The 17,610-nt window shown below is 42.9% G+C and overlaps 3 protein-coding genes across 7 annotated transcripts in view; all 3 read left to right on the top strand.

Annotated features, from left to right (window-relative positions):
- mei1 (meiotic double-stranded break formation protein 1) overlaps positions 1-1,387 on the top strand; it is a 31,540-nt gene extending 30,153 nt beyond the window's left edge. The window contains exons 31-32 of the mRNA XM_014203758.2: positions 55-176; positions 521-1,387. Coding sequence (XP_014059233.1) covers positions 55-176; positions 521-596 — 198 coding nt within the window. The 3' untranslated portion in view covers positions 597-1,387. The remainder of the gene's footprint in view (positions 1-54; positions 177-520) is intronic.
- Positions 1,388-1,522: 135 nt separating this feature from the next.
- Positions 1,523-8,066, top strand: cc134 (Coiled-coil domain-containing protein 134). Of its 4 annotated transcripts, none has more exons than XM_014203727.2 (7): positions 1,523-1,654; positions 5,643-5,765; positions 5,887-6,008; positions 6,374-6,458; positions 6,718-6,899; positions 7,072-7,143; positions 7,436-8,066. In XM_014203727.2, the coding sequence occupies exons 2-7, from the start codon at positions 5,669-5,671 to the stop codon at positions 7,559-7,561; spliced, it is 684 nt and encodes a 227-aa protein (XP_014059202.1). In that variant the 5' UTR covers positions 1,523-1,654; positions 5,643-5,668; the 3' UTR covers positions 7,562-8,066. The 4 variants fall into 4 exon arrangements, with proteins under 4 accessions (XP_014059202.1, NP_001139929.1, XP_014059200.1 ...); NM_001146457.1 differs by having other exon boundaries at positions 1,613-1,812; positions 7,436-8,064; XM_014203725.2 differs by lacking the exon at positions 1,523-1,654 and adding an exon at positions 4,373-4,622.
- Positions 8,067-8,354: 288 nt separating this feature from the next.
- On the top strand, positions 8,355-17,007 carry LOC106607134 (uncharacterized). 2 transcript variants are annotated; one of them, XM_014203757.2, is made up of 2 exons: positions 8,355-9,605; positions 14,443-17,007. In XM_014203757.2, the coding sequence occupies exons 1-2, from the start codon at positions 9,584-9,586 to the stop codon at positions 16,377-16,379; spliced, it is 1,959 nt and encodes a 652-aa protein (XP_014059232.1). In that variant the 5' UTR covers positions 8,355-9,583; the 3' UTR covers positions 16,380-17,007. The 2 variants fall into 2 exon arrangements, with proteins under 2 accessions (XP_014059232.1, XP_014059231.1); XM_014203756.2 differs by lacking the exon at positions 8,355-9,605 and adding an exon at positions 10,786-11,382.
- Positions 17,008-17,610: the final 603 nt, after the last annotated feature.

Below are 17,610 nucleotides of genomic sequence, written 5' to 3'. Positions count from 1 at the left end.
CTGTCTCTCCTTCACCCACTGACTCTCTCACCTCTCCCCCTCTCTCTTCCTCAGCTCCAGTGCAGTATATTCCACCCCCCTCCTACAGAGGAGAGCAGACTGAGGGCCAATACTCTGATGGAGTCACTGAACTCCCTGCCTCCCACAGCCAACGACAACCTGCCCACCAGCATTCTGTATCCTACACTCATGTACCCCGGCGACCCCACACACACACACAGTTATAGCGTAAAAGATAGTGCAAGAGATGGTCCTCGTTTTTTTACAAGTTGACAGAGCAGTACTTGTCAGTGTTTATTGATTTTTGACTAAATCTGTCATACGTGATGCATTTCACTTCATCTCTTGTGCTGTCCCTGCTGTATCCACATACTGAGTCTCCACTCGTGTTTCAGTACATCTCTGTCTGCCAGAGGTGTAGACCAACTAGTTTTAGTCATCAGACACATGCCATTACAGTGCTCTTTCTAGGAGCTCTCTTTCTCTCTCCTTCCTATCTGTCCTTAACCCCCTTTCTCAGGCGTGTTGGAGAGATGTATCTCTGCCTGTCCGACTTCACTGTGAAGACAGACGGACACATTGGCTCTCAGTTATAGACCTGTTTGATTTATTGATCTATTTATTTATGGCTGTTTTTGCAACCAAACAGCCTTATTCTGAAGAGGTGTCTGGTAGGACTCCTGTCATATTATTACTGACTGACTGTGTCAGTAAAAAAACTAGGGGGGAGCATCCATTCATTTGCCTTTAGGTTTGAGGTCTTTCAATAATATAAGTTTATTATAAAGAGTTGTTTGGAAAAGAACAGTTGTCATATGTCATTTCAGTAGAAATATAGGCCAATCTGAGGCCACCGATTTGGATGGTCATGGCTAGATGGGATACAGGTGTCAAATTGACAAACGTTTTTGTTTTTTTTGCATTTTAGCTAACCATAACTATTTTCCTGATATGAACCTAATTCTCTTAACTTGCTACGTTAATTATCCTAACCTGCTACTTAAGTTCTCCTGACCTGCTTGTAAAATTACATTCTGGTCAATTCTGACATAAGCTGTATCCCAGGGGTAGGCAACCCTGTTGCCTGAGTACTGCAGGATTTTGTTCTCAACTAGGCACCACACCTGACCAACTGAGCTAATTGATCAGTAAAGTGATTGCCTAAATTCAACACAACTGGTCTTCCTGGTTAAAGCAAAAATATGAAGTTGCTGCTGCACTCCAGGACCAGGGTTGCCTACCCTTGCTGTATCCCTTCTAGCCGATGTACTGCCAACTGCAGTTATGGAATGTTTGCTCACGAGTATAGTTGGCTGATCCCTCCTGATGACCTGGATGGAGGTACTGTATGTGATCCTTCATAACCGATAGGAAGTCCCACCCAGTTGACTACTTCAAATGGTGAAAGTCCCCAATGGTGCTGCCCATGCTGAAACGGGCTTTTGGCATTAGAGTCCTCTGTCTATGGGTTTACTTGCTTTCGTGATAAGTGGGAGGGGGAGGGATTTACCGCGTACAACGGCCTGTGTGCCGATCTAAAATTTCCGTCTGGAAACCACCTCCTTCCATGTAATCGCTGGCTGTCATTCGTCCAAGCAGAGCCAGCCGGTGCGATCGTGGTCGTGGCAGTGGCGGAGTGGAGCAAGCGACCTCTGTATGTAAATTAACATTTCAAACGCGATATTATCGCCTGAACATCGTAGCAAATACTCCGCAACTGATGTCTCCATCTTTACGAGGAAACTGATGCTAGCGAGAAAAAGAATCGTTGGTTTCGCTATCGTTTTATATCGTGCTGTTTCTTATTACGAGGTGAGTGAACGGCGAGTTAGTGATGATGTCGAAGTCTAGTGTCCACAGCTGACCAGTAGCGAGCGAAATGCATGCATTGGGATACAGATGGGTTTACATTGCGTTTCAAATTCTCGATGACCGGGTTATTCACAAATAGTCCCGTCAGTTAATGAAATGCAGCTATTTCATGTGCGTCGATTGTTTTAAAAGATTGCGAACTGCACACCACATAAACGCGTACGTTTTCGAAAACCATGCAACAGAGATCATTGTGGCTCGAGCCTCTTGAAAATGGTGTCTGACATACTAATGATGGGAAACATATGAAATGAAAGGATCTTTCAAGTCCACTGTATGCAAAACAGCTTCCAAGCAGGGTCAGAAAGGGGTCATTTTGATTGGCAGTATGTTAACCTTTATCTCAACAAGTTTACATTTTGTATGACATTTCCCTCAAAGTATCAATTATTGCCAACAAAATACTGAGTCAATACCCAGTGCTTCTCTGAAAGCATAACGTTACCAATAACAGCTGTGTGTATCACAGAGAGCTCAGATATTGTAATGTATCCCACCCTGAACCTCAAAACTCGACAGATTATATGGTACAACATGCTGTATTAGTTTACATTTCATGTATTAAGAAAATATCTTACACCAGCCTACATACAGAGTTTGATGGCTCATTCTGTAATGATGGACAGCCAGGGGCGTCATGCACCCATTATTTTATAGGGGGCACGAATTATGTGTGGATGGATTCTTTAGCATGGTCTGGAGCCCCTTCCAGTTTGAAAAATCCTAAATTGTCCAACACCTGAAACATATTTTTCTTACAATCTAGAGCCATAGGATTATACCTAATTCCATGTAAAATATATGTATTTTTCTGCATGGGTTATGTAAGCATACCTCTTTTCCTGTAATTTTCATTAAAATGCCACACTGGTATATAGTATCATAACCTTAAATATGCATCTTTGCTAGCCCAACTGGCTGCATATTGCGCTATTATTCCTTTCCATTTTTTTTGTCATCTGCATCCAACTGGACTCTATGCAGCCGGCTATACACTCATGGCCCCTGGCAACTGGCTCCACATAAAACATCCTTTCAGGGGCGAGGGTGCCGATTTTCTCCTTAACTAGCTTTAAAAATATGCACACTGTCTTTAATAAAACACAATTTTCGACCACCATGCTTGAGTGGCTAGTGCTACTTCCTGATGTTGCACATGCCGTTCAGCCAGGGGTAAACAGACTGCTGCAACCTGATTGGCTGAGCATCAGAGGTAGCATTAGCCACTCTAGCATGGTGGAGGAGCATTTTATTTTATTAAGACAGTACCCATATTTCTTCCCAGCAGCTCTTCGTTAAAACTAGTTGAAGTTGAAGCCCTTACAGCCTGAATTGAGGATGCTTTATATATGAGCCGGTCGCTAGGGGACTTAGACTAGACTAGACTTAGACTAGAGGGGTTGGTTGTTTAGCAACAAAACCAACACGTGCGCAACTATGGGGCAAAACAGACTGGGTTGGCTTAAATTGTTGGCATGTAAACTACATTTTGTCTCCAAGTGTTTATTGAAAACATACACTGAACAAAAATATATTAATGCAACATCCAACAATTTCAAATATTTTACTGAGTAACAGTTCATATAAAGAAATCAGTCAATTGAAATAATGTATTGGGACCTAGTCTATGGATTTTTAGTTTGATTTATTAATCAAGAAGTAATCAATAGGCTAAAGCTTCATCAAATGCATTTACAAACATACCTCCTGCAAGTCCTGCCCATCACTGGCATCTAAAATCAAATCAAACACTGTCTCTCTCTCATCCACTGATGATACTGTCTGCATGCACTAAGGATCCTGAGGGGCGCAGCGGTCTAAGACACTAAATCGCAGTGCTAGAGGCGTCACTACAGACCCGGGTTTGATCCCGGGCTGTATCACAACTGGCCGTGTTCAGGAGTCCCATAGGGCGGCGCACAATTGGCCCAGCGTCGTTAGGGGAGGGTTTGGCCGAGGTAGGCTGTCATTGTAAATAATAATTTTTTCTTAACTGACTTGCCTAGTTAAATAAAAATCTAATGTCCTGCCTAGAATATTTTTGCTCCTTGGTGCACCTTGTAAGGAACCACATAGTAGGGAGAGTAGGGTGGTTACTCTTTGCCTGGTCCAGTCAGTGTGCCCCCTCTGTAAAGTACCACTGACAAATTATTATAAAACGTGGGCTTAAAAATGAAGTTTATTCATTAATTTAACATCTGAAATTTTTAAAACAGGACAAATCTGAGGGGGGCCCTTGTCTCCCCCCCGTCTCCCCCCCCATGGGCATGACGCCTCTGGACACAGCTGATTGGGGGGGGGCTTACAGTAAATGGGTGCATTTTTGGAGTGTAATTTCTCAAGTTCTGTGCTTTGCATGATGCCTGTGGGATATGATCGATCTGTCCTAGTCGCTTGCCCCCTCTGCTCCACCTGAATATACCAGCACTTTGTCTAGTCCGATGGAAACATCAATGCTGGATGCCCATTTGTCCATGGTGTTGACACTAAGGAAAATCTATGGCCATCTTGGCTATGCTTGTACGAAACATGGACATGGGGCCTACTACTAAGTCTCTTCCCTGGTTGTCCGTCTTAGAAATATTTGACTTGTTGACTTGCGTGTTTAGTACAAAAAGCTGGAAGGCGTCCCAAAGATGTTTTCAGAATGCACAAATTGTTCCTAATCGAACACTGTCTGTATTCTGCTGCTCCAACTGTATCATCAGCACCCATTTTTGCTGACAGCAGATGTTGCAAAGTTTCTCAAAGTATGTCGTTGGTGATTCAGGCAAATGCCCTGTCATAGCCTATGTCAAATCACACGGCTTGCATAACCCAATCTCTGAAACTTCAGGCAGTATTTTAATGAAATAGTCTAACCATAGGATGTTAAGTGTCAGAGTAGGGCAATGCAATTGAAGAGTTCAGGATAGAGAACATCTTTTCAGCTGTTTCTCAAAATGTATTATCAGGTGACAGTCCTCAACTCTCTTTTCACTCACAACCCTGACTCTTTCTCTCACTATCAGACCCCTGTCTTTAGGCCTAACCTTGTTGCGATTTGAAAAAGATAAATGAAATATTCAGCAGAAAAGCAATTGGCTCCCCCAGGGTCTCTCTCATCCCACAGTACTCCTTCCTCATCTTTCTTCTGCCTCTCACAACCCGCCACTTCCCCTTCTCGCTCTCTCTGATAATATTATCGATGGAGACATTGCTGAATTATACATTTGGTGTTCTATCGACGCTGTCGTCTCCTCCCTCTACACTTTTGTTTTCTGCTGATGTTGTTTTAAAAACCAGTGCTCATCAAATATGCAGCAGTCCAAGACTAATTTTTATCCTGTTAAAGTGTATTAACATGCTCCAAGGGAGAGGAGGCTGGACCTGAGGGAATGTTGAGGCAGCCCACAGCTTAGAGGATGGAGAGTGTATGAGAGGAAGAAAGAGGATGCAAGAAGTCAGTGAAAGTTATTTTGGGGTTTAGATAAGTGGCTTTTAGAAGTTGTTTAAATGGGACAGATATAACCTCGTTAGAACCTGTGTAATTTATAGTACAGGACCAAACTGGATTTAAAAAGTGAAAATCTGATCATAAATATACTTTATTTTTATTTTTTATATATATTAAGTAACCCTCAAAACACATAGCAAAATACAAGAATATGCTCTCATGTCAACTAGACAGACCTACTGTAAATGTTGGTTTTACAAGTTCAGTAAAAACATTGTAATAAATATTTCAGAATACAGTTTAACTGCATTTTCTCGTTCTGTGTGCGTTATAGTGCCTCTTCATCGCCACCTCTTGACCATGCTGAGTGTGTGTACAGTCCTCCTGGTGGTTGCTGCTGCAGCCCTCTCCTCTGCAGACTCCGACACGCACAGACACGACTCCAACCTGGAGATCTGTATCCTACTGTGTGTCTGTTTCCTTCTTCAGAATATTAAGAGGTGTCCTCTTGGATGACCCTTGATTAGTGTGTATGTATTGAAATGTCTGTCAGCATTTCTTCCTGAACACCCTCTCAGACAAGCGTCTGTTTGAGACCAAGAGGAAAGACCAGCTAAATGCTCTGAAGAACCTGGTGGAGCTCAATGACATCAACCAGCAATATAAGATCATAGACATCATGCTGAAGGGCTTGTTTAAGGTACCCTGGCTCCACTCCTGTTTAACTTCCCTTCATGCTGACCATTAGCTAGAAACAGGACGTTGTGGCCTTAGCGGGAAGTAATTGCGGTGTTAGTTTCTTAGCATGTTTAGATTATTATGATCTCATGAGTAGGCAAATAAGGCCACTTGCTAAGTAGCCGGTCACTAATAAGACTAGAGTAACCCGGATTTAGCTTCCAAGTCTTCCTATTGTGCTTGAGGCCTCACTGTGTATACTGTATTCTTCCCAGATAACTACTGTTTGATTCCCAGAGGACATTTCTGCTATGTTGTATCTGCTGGACAACTATGGTGGTCAACCCACAGTGGGCAATCTACATTGTGTGTGTGTGTTCTGTGAAGGTGTTGGAGGACTCGAAGGCCGTCCTTATTGCAGCCAACATGCAGGCTGATGATCCCTTCCCCATGGATGACAAAATCAAAGAAGGTCAGATCATGGACCATTATACCGTTACTACACTTTGCTCTCTCTCCTCCCTCTTTCTCACTCGATGCTAATCTGATTTGTCTGTCACCATCTTGCTTTTTTCTCCTCTTCTGCCTCCTCTCTCCCTCCCCTTTTCCCTCTCTCCGCCTCTTACGTTTTCTTACGCTCTTTTAGTATGTCTGTCTGCAGTGATTTACGTTCTAGTTTATTTCCTAAGTATGAAATGTAGACTACTCTCTTTCTCTATCTCGCTCCATAGCCTACTCCCATGTGGTGGAGAACACGGCGTTCTTTGGGGACGTGGCGTTGCGTTTCCCACGTATCGTCCACCACTACTACGACCGTAACCCTGATTGGGGTGGCCTTCTGCGATGGGGGCTCCGCTTCTGCAACCTCACTGGGGTGTTCACCGGGGGGGCACACCAGCATGTTCTCTCACTGGTGAGACGGGGATAGAACTGGGAGGATATTCTGGGGCATAGAGGAAATGTTTATGCTTTATTGAAAGTCAACAGGTGTAATGTATTATAAACATATTGTAAGCATACCATTAAACAACGAATGTTTTCGATGTGCCTTTTTCTATGGATTCAAAATGGCGGATGTCTCTCAGATGTCGCAGGAGTTGGGAATAATAGAGAAATCCCCAGACTTCACCAACCCATACCGCACTGAGAGAGACGACGTGAGTAACACACAGTGGCTCTCAGCCTCTGTAACCACATTGTACAGTATCACAGTGAAGCCTATCAGACAGACTTGGAAAGCGTGTTCTTTTAAGGCTTGTTTAACAAAGAACTTTGACTATGTTTGAAAGCTTGACTATGTTTGAGACAAGCATAACATCAGTAAAACTCATACTGACTGCACCTTTTGCTTTCCCATCCTCTGCTGTTTGATTCTCCACACTCCATACACCTATTATTAAAAATGCCTCTCTCAAACACGTTCACACGCTCTGCTTTTCTCTGGCGCAGGTGCTTCACACTGCAGAGGCTTTTCAGAAGATCCTGAGGGAGGAGGAGAAGAGGAGGAGGAAAGAGGACAAGAGGAAAGAGATTAGGAAAGGGCCCCGCATCTCCCGCTCCCGTACTGAGCTATAGTACTTTACCTCAACTCTTGGAGAGAAATGGAGAAGAGAAGGAAAATGTAGGGGGATGTCCTGAGTCCTAGATTCAGTAATGAAGAGGTTGGGTGTTGGAACCGGTGAGTTCTGTCAAAGGGATAAAGTGGTAGCAGAAAATTTGAGGAAACTAGAAGTGTTTATGTGGCGCAGGAACAAACTGGAGAGAAGGAAAGGCGGTTGAGCTGTATCTGTGGATTCAGACTTACTGTATACAGAACTGTGCCCAACCTGCAGTTATTATGAAACAAAGAAAATACAGCTAGCACTATGTTGAAGATTTAATAAAGAATGCTCATTTTCATAACTAGATTACATAACTGTACTTTGGAAGAAACAGCAAATACCCAATATGTTATCTTTTTTGTGAATAGATTGAATACAATTTACTACCATACAATTGTTTTGATGATGGCATTTGTACGTATGAGTTGTTTACATTCCCATTCAACAAGCTTTAAAATATAAAACTTGAATATGTTGAATTCTGTTTAAGTTTTCCTTTCGCCTTCTCCGGAGTTAGCAGATGTATATAATGAGATTTTATGAGTTTGTTGTTGAATGGTCCTACTCTAGGTGTATCATCTTGATTTGTGGTGTTGATCTTGAGCACAGAACCATTTTTCATGATGTCTGCCACTTGCTTTCCCAGAGCCGAATGCTTTCTTAGCTCTGTCTGTCTGTGTGTGTGACTGTCTGCATGAGTGTTAAATGGGGTTTGGTCACTTTTTTATGATTTTAAATGAAACTATTTTACATATTATTTTGTCTACAATTAGGGAGGGATAATGTCTTAGAGCTGTGTCTTTTGGCAACCACTCATCAGTTTAAACTTCTATATCATGTCACATTTGTTTCTGTCCATCTGATGGCCATTATGAAATGTCAGAACAGCAGTCACCTAGAACAATGCCTTTAAAAAACATCTATATTTTGGCATATCTAGGGAAGATCTCAAATCCATACTCGTCCTGTCTCCTCAAAATCCATTCAACCAGAAATCCCTCCTCTGACGACCACCTATGGGTTTTGAGAAAGAGGGAGGATGCGAGGAGTATGCAATTGAGATATTCCCCTAGTGTTTTGTTGCCTCTTGACATTTTGAGGGAAATTAGCTCATTTTAATGCAAATAAGTTATATTCAATATACAGAGGTGATGACTTATGATTTGCTAGAGTTTTGTAAATTGACTTTTTTTAATGTATGTTCAGAGCAGTGCAGGCTGGTGGGAGGAGCTAAAGGAGGATGGGCTCATTTTAATGGGTGGAATGGAGTTAATGGAACAGAGTTCACAGGTTTGTGTTTGATACCATTCCAGCCATTACAATGAGCATGTCCTCCTATAGCTCATCCCACCAGCCTCCTCTGGTTCAGATTAAGAGTCTCATTTCTGAGAATTTACTATCGTGAGTAGATTTATCATACATTTAAGTTTAATAAATTACAAATAAATCACTCAATCGCCGAAGATTTTAATAAAAGTCAGTGTAATGAAATCAGAATGCGGAACATTTGCCACCAGACGGCGCTAAAGATGCCTCGTCCCCATACTGTATTTATTTATTTATCTTGCTCCTTTGCACCCCAGTATCTCTACTTGCACATTCATCTTCTGCACATCTACCATTCCAGTGTTTAATTGCTATATTATAATTACTTCGCCACCATGGCTTATTTATTGCCTTAGCTTACCTCATTTGCACTCACTGTATATAGACTTTTTGTTTTCTTTTTTCTACTGTATTATTGACTGTTTTGTTTATTCCATGTGTAACTCTGTTGTTGTACGTGTCGAATTGCTATGCTTTATCTTGGCCAGGTCGCAGTTGCAAATCAGAACTTGTTCTCAACGAGCCTTCCTGGTTAAATAAAGGTGAAATACTGTTTTTGGTTAAACTCGTTGGACTGTTGCCGAACAGAAAGTCATCTCCGCCATAAACACTTCACCAACGCGACACAACAAGCCCGAATGTAGACGTGAAGCTTAATCAGACAGAGATCATGTCTAATTTCGTGGAATCGGGTAGGCCAAGTTTTTTTTTCTTCATATTTGACAGTTTGGAACATAGCATTTAGATAAATTAAAACTCATGCAAATCTAGCTAGCTAACGTTAGCTAGCAGCAAGCTGTGAACAACAGATGGCTAGCTAGCTGACGTTAGCTAGCTATAGTCTTTCTTATTTATACTTTATTCAAAGAATAGGAAATAGTTAACCAACGTGCTATTTGAAGATTGATCTTTTGGCAATGTTAAGTTCATGATTGTGTGGTCTCTAGTCAACGTTAATAAAGAGTGCTGTTTTTCACAAGGGAAAACAAAGCTGAACAATCTGCGGCGTAAATTAGTTGAACATTCCTGACTGTTCATCACCAGCCTGTCGAAGAATGGTGTGAGGTCAGGCCTACACCAAGTTATGTAATGCACAGTGGATAGATTAGGCTAATTGCTTAAAACTGTATAAATAGTAGGCCTAGTTTCTCAGAACGAGCGTAGTTTGCAGACTGTTCAGCTGAAAACTGCACATATGAACCTAGCCTAAGTAATGTCACAATCAGCTGCTTGTCTGTCAACCAATTATTTATATATAAAAATAGATTACTGACGAGCGCTGTTTTGAAACCATTTTGGCACTTCACCAGTGTAAAAAATATTTAGGAAGCTACAGAAATACGTGTATTGTCTACATTTGTTTTTCCCACGTTTATTCTATTAGACACATTAATGCATACTTTGAAATTATATTATGTAAGCTAAATATAAAACATTTTCCCTAAAGTCCAGGTAGCAGATAATGGACCCTGTCATATATTTATGTAGTTGGTGCTGTATATTTAAGCAATAAGGCCGAGGGAATGTGGTGTATGACCAATATACCATGGCTGTGGGCTGTTAAGGACGATGCAACGTGGAGTGCCTGGATACAGCCCTTTGGCCATGGAGGTTCCTTACTGGTTACAACATAATTAGAACAGTGAACAAGTCATTTTGTGTCATACCATGGTGTAAGGTCTGATATACCATGGCTTTCAGCCAATCAACATTCAGGGCTCAAATGACCCTGACTATCATAAACTGGGGGGTTCAAGCCCTGAATGCTGATTGGCTCAAAGCTGTGCTATATCAGATCGTATACCACCGGTATGACAAAACATTTATTTTTACTCATTTTACTTCTAATTACATTGGTAACCAGTTTATAATAGCAATAAGGTACCTCTGGGGTTTGTGGTATTCATTAGTTGCATGTTTTGTCAAAAAAAAAAAAAAATGTTTTGGACTGGTGCCCGACGGAGCATTCAACTCAATGCATCGTCAATGAGCGCTGATGATTTCATCAAAAGCATTACAGTGGCTTGGAAATACAATGCCATTCTAAAGGAGGCAAATAATTAGTAGGAAAACCTTTCGGCATCATTTTGATGTCACCAGATGGACTTCAGATGCAGTATTTGTATTTATTATTAAACCTTTATTTAACCAGGAAGGGCTCATTGAGATTTAAAATTGGGGAAGCACACCGGATTTTAGCTTTTTTTGACAAACTTTCCTAGCTAATGACACATGGTTTGATGCCATTCCATTCGCCGCCATTCCACCCATTATATTGATCCGTCCTCCCCTCAGCAGCCTCCACTGATATAGACTCAATGGTTGCTAAAATGGGAAGAGGGAAGTCCATGATAGGGCGTTGCTCTGCCTTGACATTTCAGTCCACCAGACAAGTCCTACAGGCCCTAGTTTTGTCGCACCTAGACAACTGCCAAGCTGTGTGGTCATGTACAGCAAAGAGGGACATAGGTAAATTGTATTCGGTCCAGAACAAAGCAGCACATAACGCACTTAGATGTACACAGAGGGAAAGTGTCAGTAACATGCATGTCAGTCTCTCCTGGCTCAAAGTTGAGGAGAGATTGACTGCATCACTATTGGTCTTTGTGCGAGGTATTGATGTGTTGAAGGTACCGAACTGTCTGTTCAAGCAGTTGGCACAAAGTTCAGACACTCATCGGTACAACACAAGACATGCAACCAGAAGTCTCTTCACATTCCCTAGGTCCAGAACAGAGGCTGGGAAACGCACAGTATTAAATAGAGCCATGACTACATGGCTAGAAATAAAACCAAATAAAATAACACCTTACTGCACACAGGGGACTGTGAAGAGACAGTCATTTGATATACAGTGCCTTCGGAAAGTATTCAGACCCCTTGACTTTTCCACATTTTGTTACGTTACAGCCTTATTAAAAAAAATATTAAATTGATGAGGGAAAAAAAACAATCTTCACACAATACCCCATAATGACAAAGCAAAAAAAAATGTTTTTTAGACATTTAAGCTAATTTATAATACATTTTAAAAAACATCTCATTTAAGTATTCAGACCCTTTACTCAGTACTTTGTTGAAGCACCTTTAGCAGCGATTACAGCCTCAAGTCTTCTTGGGTATGACGCTACAAGCTTGGCACACCTGTATTTGGGGAGTTTGTCCCATTCTTCTCTGCAGATACTCTCAAGCTCTGTCAGGTTGGATGGGGAGCGTTGCTGCATAGCTATTTTCAGGTCTCTCCAGAGATGTTTGACCGGGTTCAAGTCAAGACTCTGGCTAGGCCACTCAAGGACATTCAGAGACTTCTCCCGATGCCACTGCTGCGTTGTCTTGGCTGTGTGCATAGGGTCGTTGGCATTCAGGCCAAATAGTTAAATCTTGGTTTCATAACAACAGAATCTTGTTTTTCATGGTCTCAGATTTATTTTGGCCAACTCCAAGAGAGCTGTCATGTGCCTTTTACTGAGGAGTGGCATCCATCTGGCCACTCTACCATAAAGGCCTGATTGGTGGAGTGCTGCAGAGATGGTTGTCCTTCTGGAACTTACTCCCATCTCCACAGAGGAACTCTAGAGCTCTGTCAGAGTGACCATCGGGTTCTATGGTCACCTCCCTGACCAAGGCCCTTCTCCCCCGATAGCTCAGTTTGGCCGGACGGCTAACTCTAGGAAGAGTCTTGGTGGTTCCGAACTTCTTCCATTTAAGGATGATGGAGGCCACATTTTTTGGTACCCTTGTCCAGATCTGTGCCTCGACACAATCCTGTCTCGGAGCTCTACGGACAATTCCTTCGACCTCATGGCTTGGTTTTTGCTCTGACATGCACTGTCAACTGTGGGACCTTATATAGACAGGTGTGTTCCTTTCCAAATTATGTCCAATCAATTTAATTTACCACAGGTGGACTCCAAGTTGTAGAAACATATCAAGGACTATCTATGGAAACAGGATGCACCTGAGCTTAATTTCGAGTCTCATAGCAAAGGGTCTGAATAGTTATCTAAATAAGGTATTTCTGATGTCTAAAAATCTGTTTTCGCTTTGTCATTATGGGGTATTGTGTGTAGATTGAGTGAAATAATTGAATCAATTATAATAAGCCTGTAACGTTACAAAATGTGGAAAAGTGAAGGGGTCTGAATACTTTCCGAATGCACTGAATGTAGGCTATGTGTGATGTTTTAAACGAATGCAGTTTAGTCCTTGACCAGTAATGTACTATATTATATCATGTTCCCGTTGGACCCCAGGAAGAGTAGCTGCTGCTTTTGCAGCGGCTAATGCGGATCCCAATAAATACCAAATCCTAAGATCTAAAACTAAACTTTCCCAATGAGTACAATTCACAATACACCCCTCCAAAGAAAGCCTGGCTCCTCTTTCTGGAACGCCACCATATCCATGATGGAATACATGGCTGAATTGTTGCGTTTCGGTTTAGCCATCCACACACACAGACAGTTTCGGTCCCAGCCACAGGGCTCTAAACAGAAACAAATATTTTCCCGTAGTACAAGCCTATCTATAGTATGACAGCAGTTAGCTACCAACAGCTGGCAGACATGTTAATTTGGTTACTTTAGCAGTAATCATTTGACTGAAGCCCTCCTTTCATTGTTGATAGCCATGGAATGTGCCCCGCAGATTAACAAGTAGATGCCAGATTTGCTCCTTTCATTCTCACAAATGCATCCCACTTTTTACGAAGTGTTTAATTTGCGTCGCCATAGAGGCATACTCACATTTGCGTAGTAAGTGTTGCTACACCCTGCTACCACACAAAGCTTGGCCATCTTGATGAATAGAAATGCAATTGCTAGCTAGCTCCATACCACTAACACACAAGTTATGTTTTTTTATTATTATTTTGACCCACGAGTACATGAAGGCTGAGCATGCGTTTTGATTTCCTCACTGTGACGCTGACCGCGGGGAGTTGTTGGATTGTTTCTGAAGTTAGAGCTGATTTTGAGAGATCCTCTTTAACCCAACTTTTAGAACAATATTACAGTATTATAAAAATGTATTTAAGAGTTTGTAATTTGGCAAGGTTTTCTTGGGGGCCTCTAAGTTACTATTATATGCGTTTCTGTCATTGAAACTATTTCTCAATGACAGAAACGCATATAATAGTAACTTAGAGAAATAGCTGCTACATGCCTTTAAAGTTTACTTTAAAAAATATATATAATCTTACTTTCCCCACTAGAACAAAAAATACTTAAATACATGTAATTTTGTCCTAGAAACATTTAATTGAAATACTGTAGAAGTCTATTCATTCCTATGAAGGATTGCTTCTTCTGGGGAGTGCCAATATGGCTGACCGGTGGCTTCAGAGCTTCTCATTGGCCAATACATATCATTAGCAATCCAGGGATATATATGTAGCATTGGCATTGATGTCAACATATTGTTTTTATATGATACATGTATTTTCTATTTGTTTGCTAAATCTGCAGCTAATAATACTGTATATCTGTTTTGTGTCATTAGAAATTAAACTGTATTTCCATGTCTATCCAGGAAGGAGAAGAGGGGAGGGAAAAGACCCAGATGACTTTTCGGAGAGCAAGGAGGAGGATGTGTCCTTAGCCACAGAGCTCCGTCTTGTCCTGATCGGAAAGACAGGATCAGGGAAGAGTGCCTCTGGGAACACCATCCTGGGCCGCAGGCACTTCCTGTCAGAGCTCAGCGCCAGCTCAGTCACCCAAGTCTGTGAACAAGGCAGCGCAGACCTGACTGAGGAGGAGGAGGAAGGACAGGGAGTCAGGAGGAAGAGGACGAGAGTGGTGGTGGTAGACATGCCAGGTTTTGGAGACACACGCTTCGATGCTGAGCAGACTCATTCTGAAATAGCCAAGTGTGTGGCACTGTCTGCCCCAGGCCCCCATGCATTCCTCCTGGTGATCCCACTGGGACGCTACACTGAGGATGAGGACCGAGCCGTGAGGGACATGGTCCGTATATTTGGGGAGGGGGCGGTCCATGACCACACACTGGTCCTGTTCACTCGTGGTGATGACCTAGAAGGGAGGGGGATGGAGGGGTACCTCGGAGCCAGCGCCCCGGTGGAGCTGAAGGCCCTGATAGAGAGGTGTGGGGGCAGGTACCACGTCCTCAACAACCGAGACCCAAGTGACCTGCACCAGGTTGTAGGGCTGCTGGAGAAGGTGGAGAGGATTGTGGAAGAGAACAATGGAGGCTTCTACACCAACACCATGTTCAGAGAGGCAGAGGCTGCCATCAGGGAGGAGCAGGAGAGGATGGTGAGAGGGGAGGGAGAAGGCAGTGAGATGACGGACAGGGAGAACAAGATAGCCAAAAGACGGAAGTGTGATCTAGAACGGAGTGGGTGGGATGAGAGGAGGGGGGCAGCTGTGGGAGGTGCAGGATTAAGGAGGAGAGACCTGGAGGGATGGAAGGTGGAGAGGTGGACAGAAGAGAGGAAAGGAAGTGCAGTTAGCCTCCCGAGGGACAGAGGGGACAGGTGGAGGGAGTTGTTCAGGACCAGGTGGCGGGGCAGCGACAGGGCCTTGATCAGGAGGCAGTCTTCCCTCTCTGCCCTGGGGCAGATCAGGAGGGAGGCTGCCCTTTCTGAGAAGGTCCTAGAGAAAGTGAAGATCCTGGTGGCTGCTGGAGTCACTGGCATGGTCGTGGGGGCAGTGTTCGGGGCGGCTGCCCCTCTAGCTGCAGCGGCGGGAGCTGCAGCCATGGGGAACACTGTGGGCTTTGCTGCTGGGCAGCTGGCTGGGATGTCGGTGGCAGGCGGCACAGGGATGGGAAAAGCTGTGGGCGCCATAGTGGCAGCAGCCGCAGGGAAAACAGCCATGGCTCTTGGGGCAGCGACCGGAGGAGTGCTGGGGGGATCTGTGGGCGCCTTAGCTGGGGCAGAAGCTGCCAGTCCTGGGGCAGCTGCCTTGGATGCTCTAGGGCAGGTGAGCCTGATTGGGACTGCAGCAGTGGGAGTTGCAGCAGGGGTGGGGGGTGCCATGGGGGCAGGAGCGGCCCTGGGGGCTGCTCTGGAAGGTGCAGCTGTCAGCACAACTGCCCTGACAGGGGTGGGCACCGCAGCAGGGGCAGTAGGTGTGGCTAATGCTACTACTATTGGCTCAGTAGCAGCTGGGCAGCAAGCAGTGGCCACTGGGGGCAGTGTTCCAGCTGGAGCTGTTCAGTGTGCAGCCGTCGCTGTGGCAGATGGGGTGGCTGTGAGTGGGCTGCTGGTTCAGGCCAGTGGGGTGTGTGGATCTGCAGGGCGGGTTGTTTCTGGTGCCTGGGGCTCCATGGGAGCGACAGCGTGCATTATGACAGCGGTGGCAGAGATAGGCAAGGCTGCAGCGGGAATTGCCCTGGCAGGAGGGCTGGTGGTGAAGGTAGTGAAGGAGAGGGTCAGGAACGGCAACAGCTCAGCAGACGCCAACTACACAGAGAAAAAGTCCTATGAGATCTACTGGAACAAATAAAGGACAGTTAGTTGAAACACCACCAGACCACAGAAGAAAAGGACACTCTCAGGACCTTTCAAAATGTGGATTCAGGTTCAATCATTAAGCAACTTATCACAATCATCAATAAAAGCAGATGACGCATGTCTTTGTTCCTTTTACTGGCAGTGGATGGTGTGATTTCCTCTATTCACTGTTACTTCACTGCAGAAGAGCTATAGTTTATTATCTTCCCACAATATTAATGAACTATCGTTTTAGCTTTGTTCAAGCACTTACCGTGGTTATTTGAGCTTTTTGGTATGCACTTACACTATTTGTATGGTTACTTGTGATCCTATAGTTATTTTTAATTAATTATAGAATATGGTTTTCCACTGTATTCAATGAAATGAGTAGTTTACTGTTTTAATGAAAGACAGTTATCTATTTCTGCATGCAGATTTTCATTAATCCACAGATATAATCTACGACGTTTTAGTCAGGTCCAGTATTACAAAACTTTTTTTTTGTTCTTATTCACAACTGAAATGATGTACTGTACTGTATAACACACATTTCACATTATGTATTCAGTTGCAGTGTTGTGGCTTTTTGAAGGGGAAAGAATTGAAATGCATAATAAAATGAAATCTGATAAGAAAAATGTCTGTCCTTGTCATTTTTTATTTTATACGGATCAACATTAATATTGAGTGCACAGAATAAATAAGAAATCACTGGGATTAATGCAAGGATGTGGATTTTAAGAAATAGTATGTCACCCTCAGCTCAGTTGACAAATCAGGGAATTAGACTTTAGGCACACACAGAAGTCACTGTGTTTAGTAACAGTACTGAATCAAATCAAATGTTATTTGTCACATGTGCCAAATACAACAGGTGACAAATGCAAAACCTTACAGTGAAATACTTACAAGCCCTTTACCAACAAAGCAGTTAAGAAAAATACCTAAAAAAAAAGAAATAAAAGTAACAAATAATTAAAGAACAGCAGTAAAATAACAATAGCGAGGCTATATACAGAGGGTATCGGTACAGAGTAAATGTGCGGAGTACCAGTTACTATTTCATTTATCTTGATATCACACTCCAGTCGTAGACATACCATCAGTCATGCAACAAGTAACTTTTTTTTTATGAAATAAGGCAGTATTTCTTGACTTTGTTGAAAATCTATATAAAATGTTACTTATGTTTACAAAATGTAACTAATGTATTAATACCTGAGGTCAATTTCATACTAACA

The sequence above is a fragment of the Salmo salar genome, chromosome ssa06, assembly GCF_905237065.1.
Source record: "Salmo salar chromosome ssa06, Ssal_v3.1, whole genome shotgun sequence".
Classification (NCBI taxonomy): Eukaryota; Metazoa; Chordata; class Actinopteri; order Salmoniformes; family Salmonidae; genus Salmo; species Salmo salar.
This window is presented reverse-complemented; position numbering and strand designations above follow the sequence as displayed.

Coding starts and splice junctions, on each gene's coding strand:
- cc134 (XM_014203725.2), top strand. CDS start 4,520: ATGCACAAATTGTTCCTAATCGAACACTGTCTGTATTCTGCTGCTCCA. Junction 5,766..5,886: donor CGACTCCAACCTGGAGATCT/GTATCCTACTGT, acceptor ACACCCTCTCAG/ACAAGCGTCTGTTTGAGACC. Junction 6,009..6,373: donor TGCTGAAGGGCTTGTTTAAG/GTACCCTGGCTC, acceptor TGTTCTGTGAAG/GTGTTGGAGGACTCGAAGGC.
- LOC106607134 (XM_014203756.2), top strand. CDS start 11,232: ATGGTTGCTAAAATGGGAAGAGGGAAGTCCATGATAGGGCGTTGCTCT. Junction 11,383..14,442: donor TACAGCAAAGAGGGACATAG/GTAAATTGTATT, acceptor ATGTCTATCCAG/GAAGGAGAAGAGGGGAGGGA.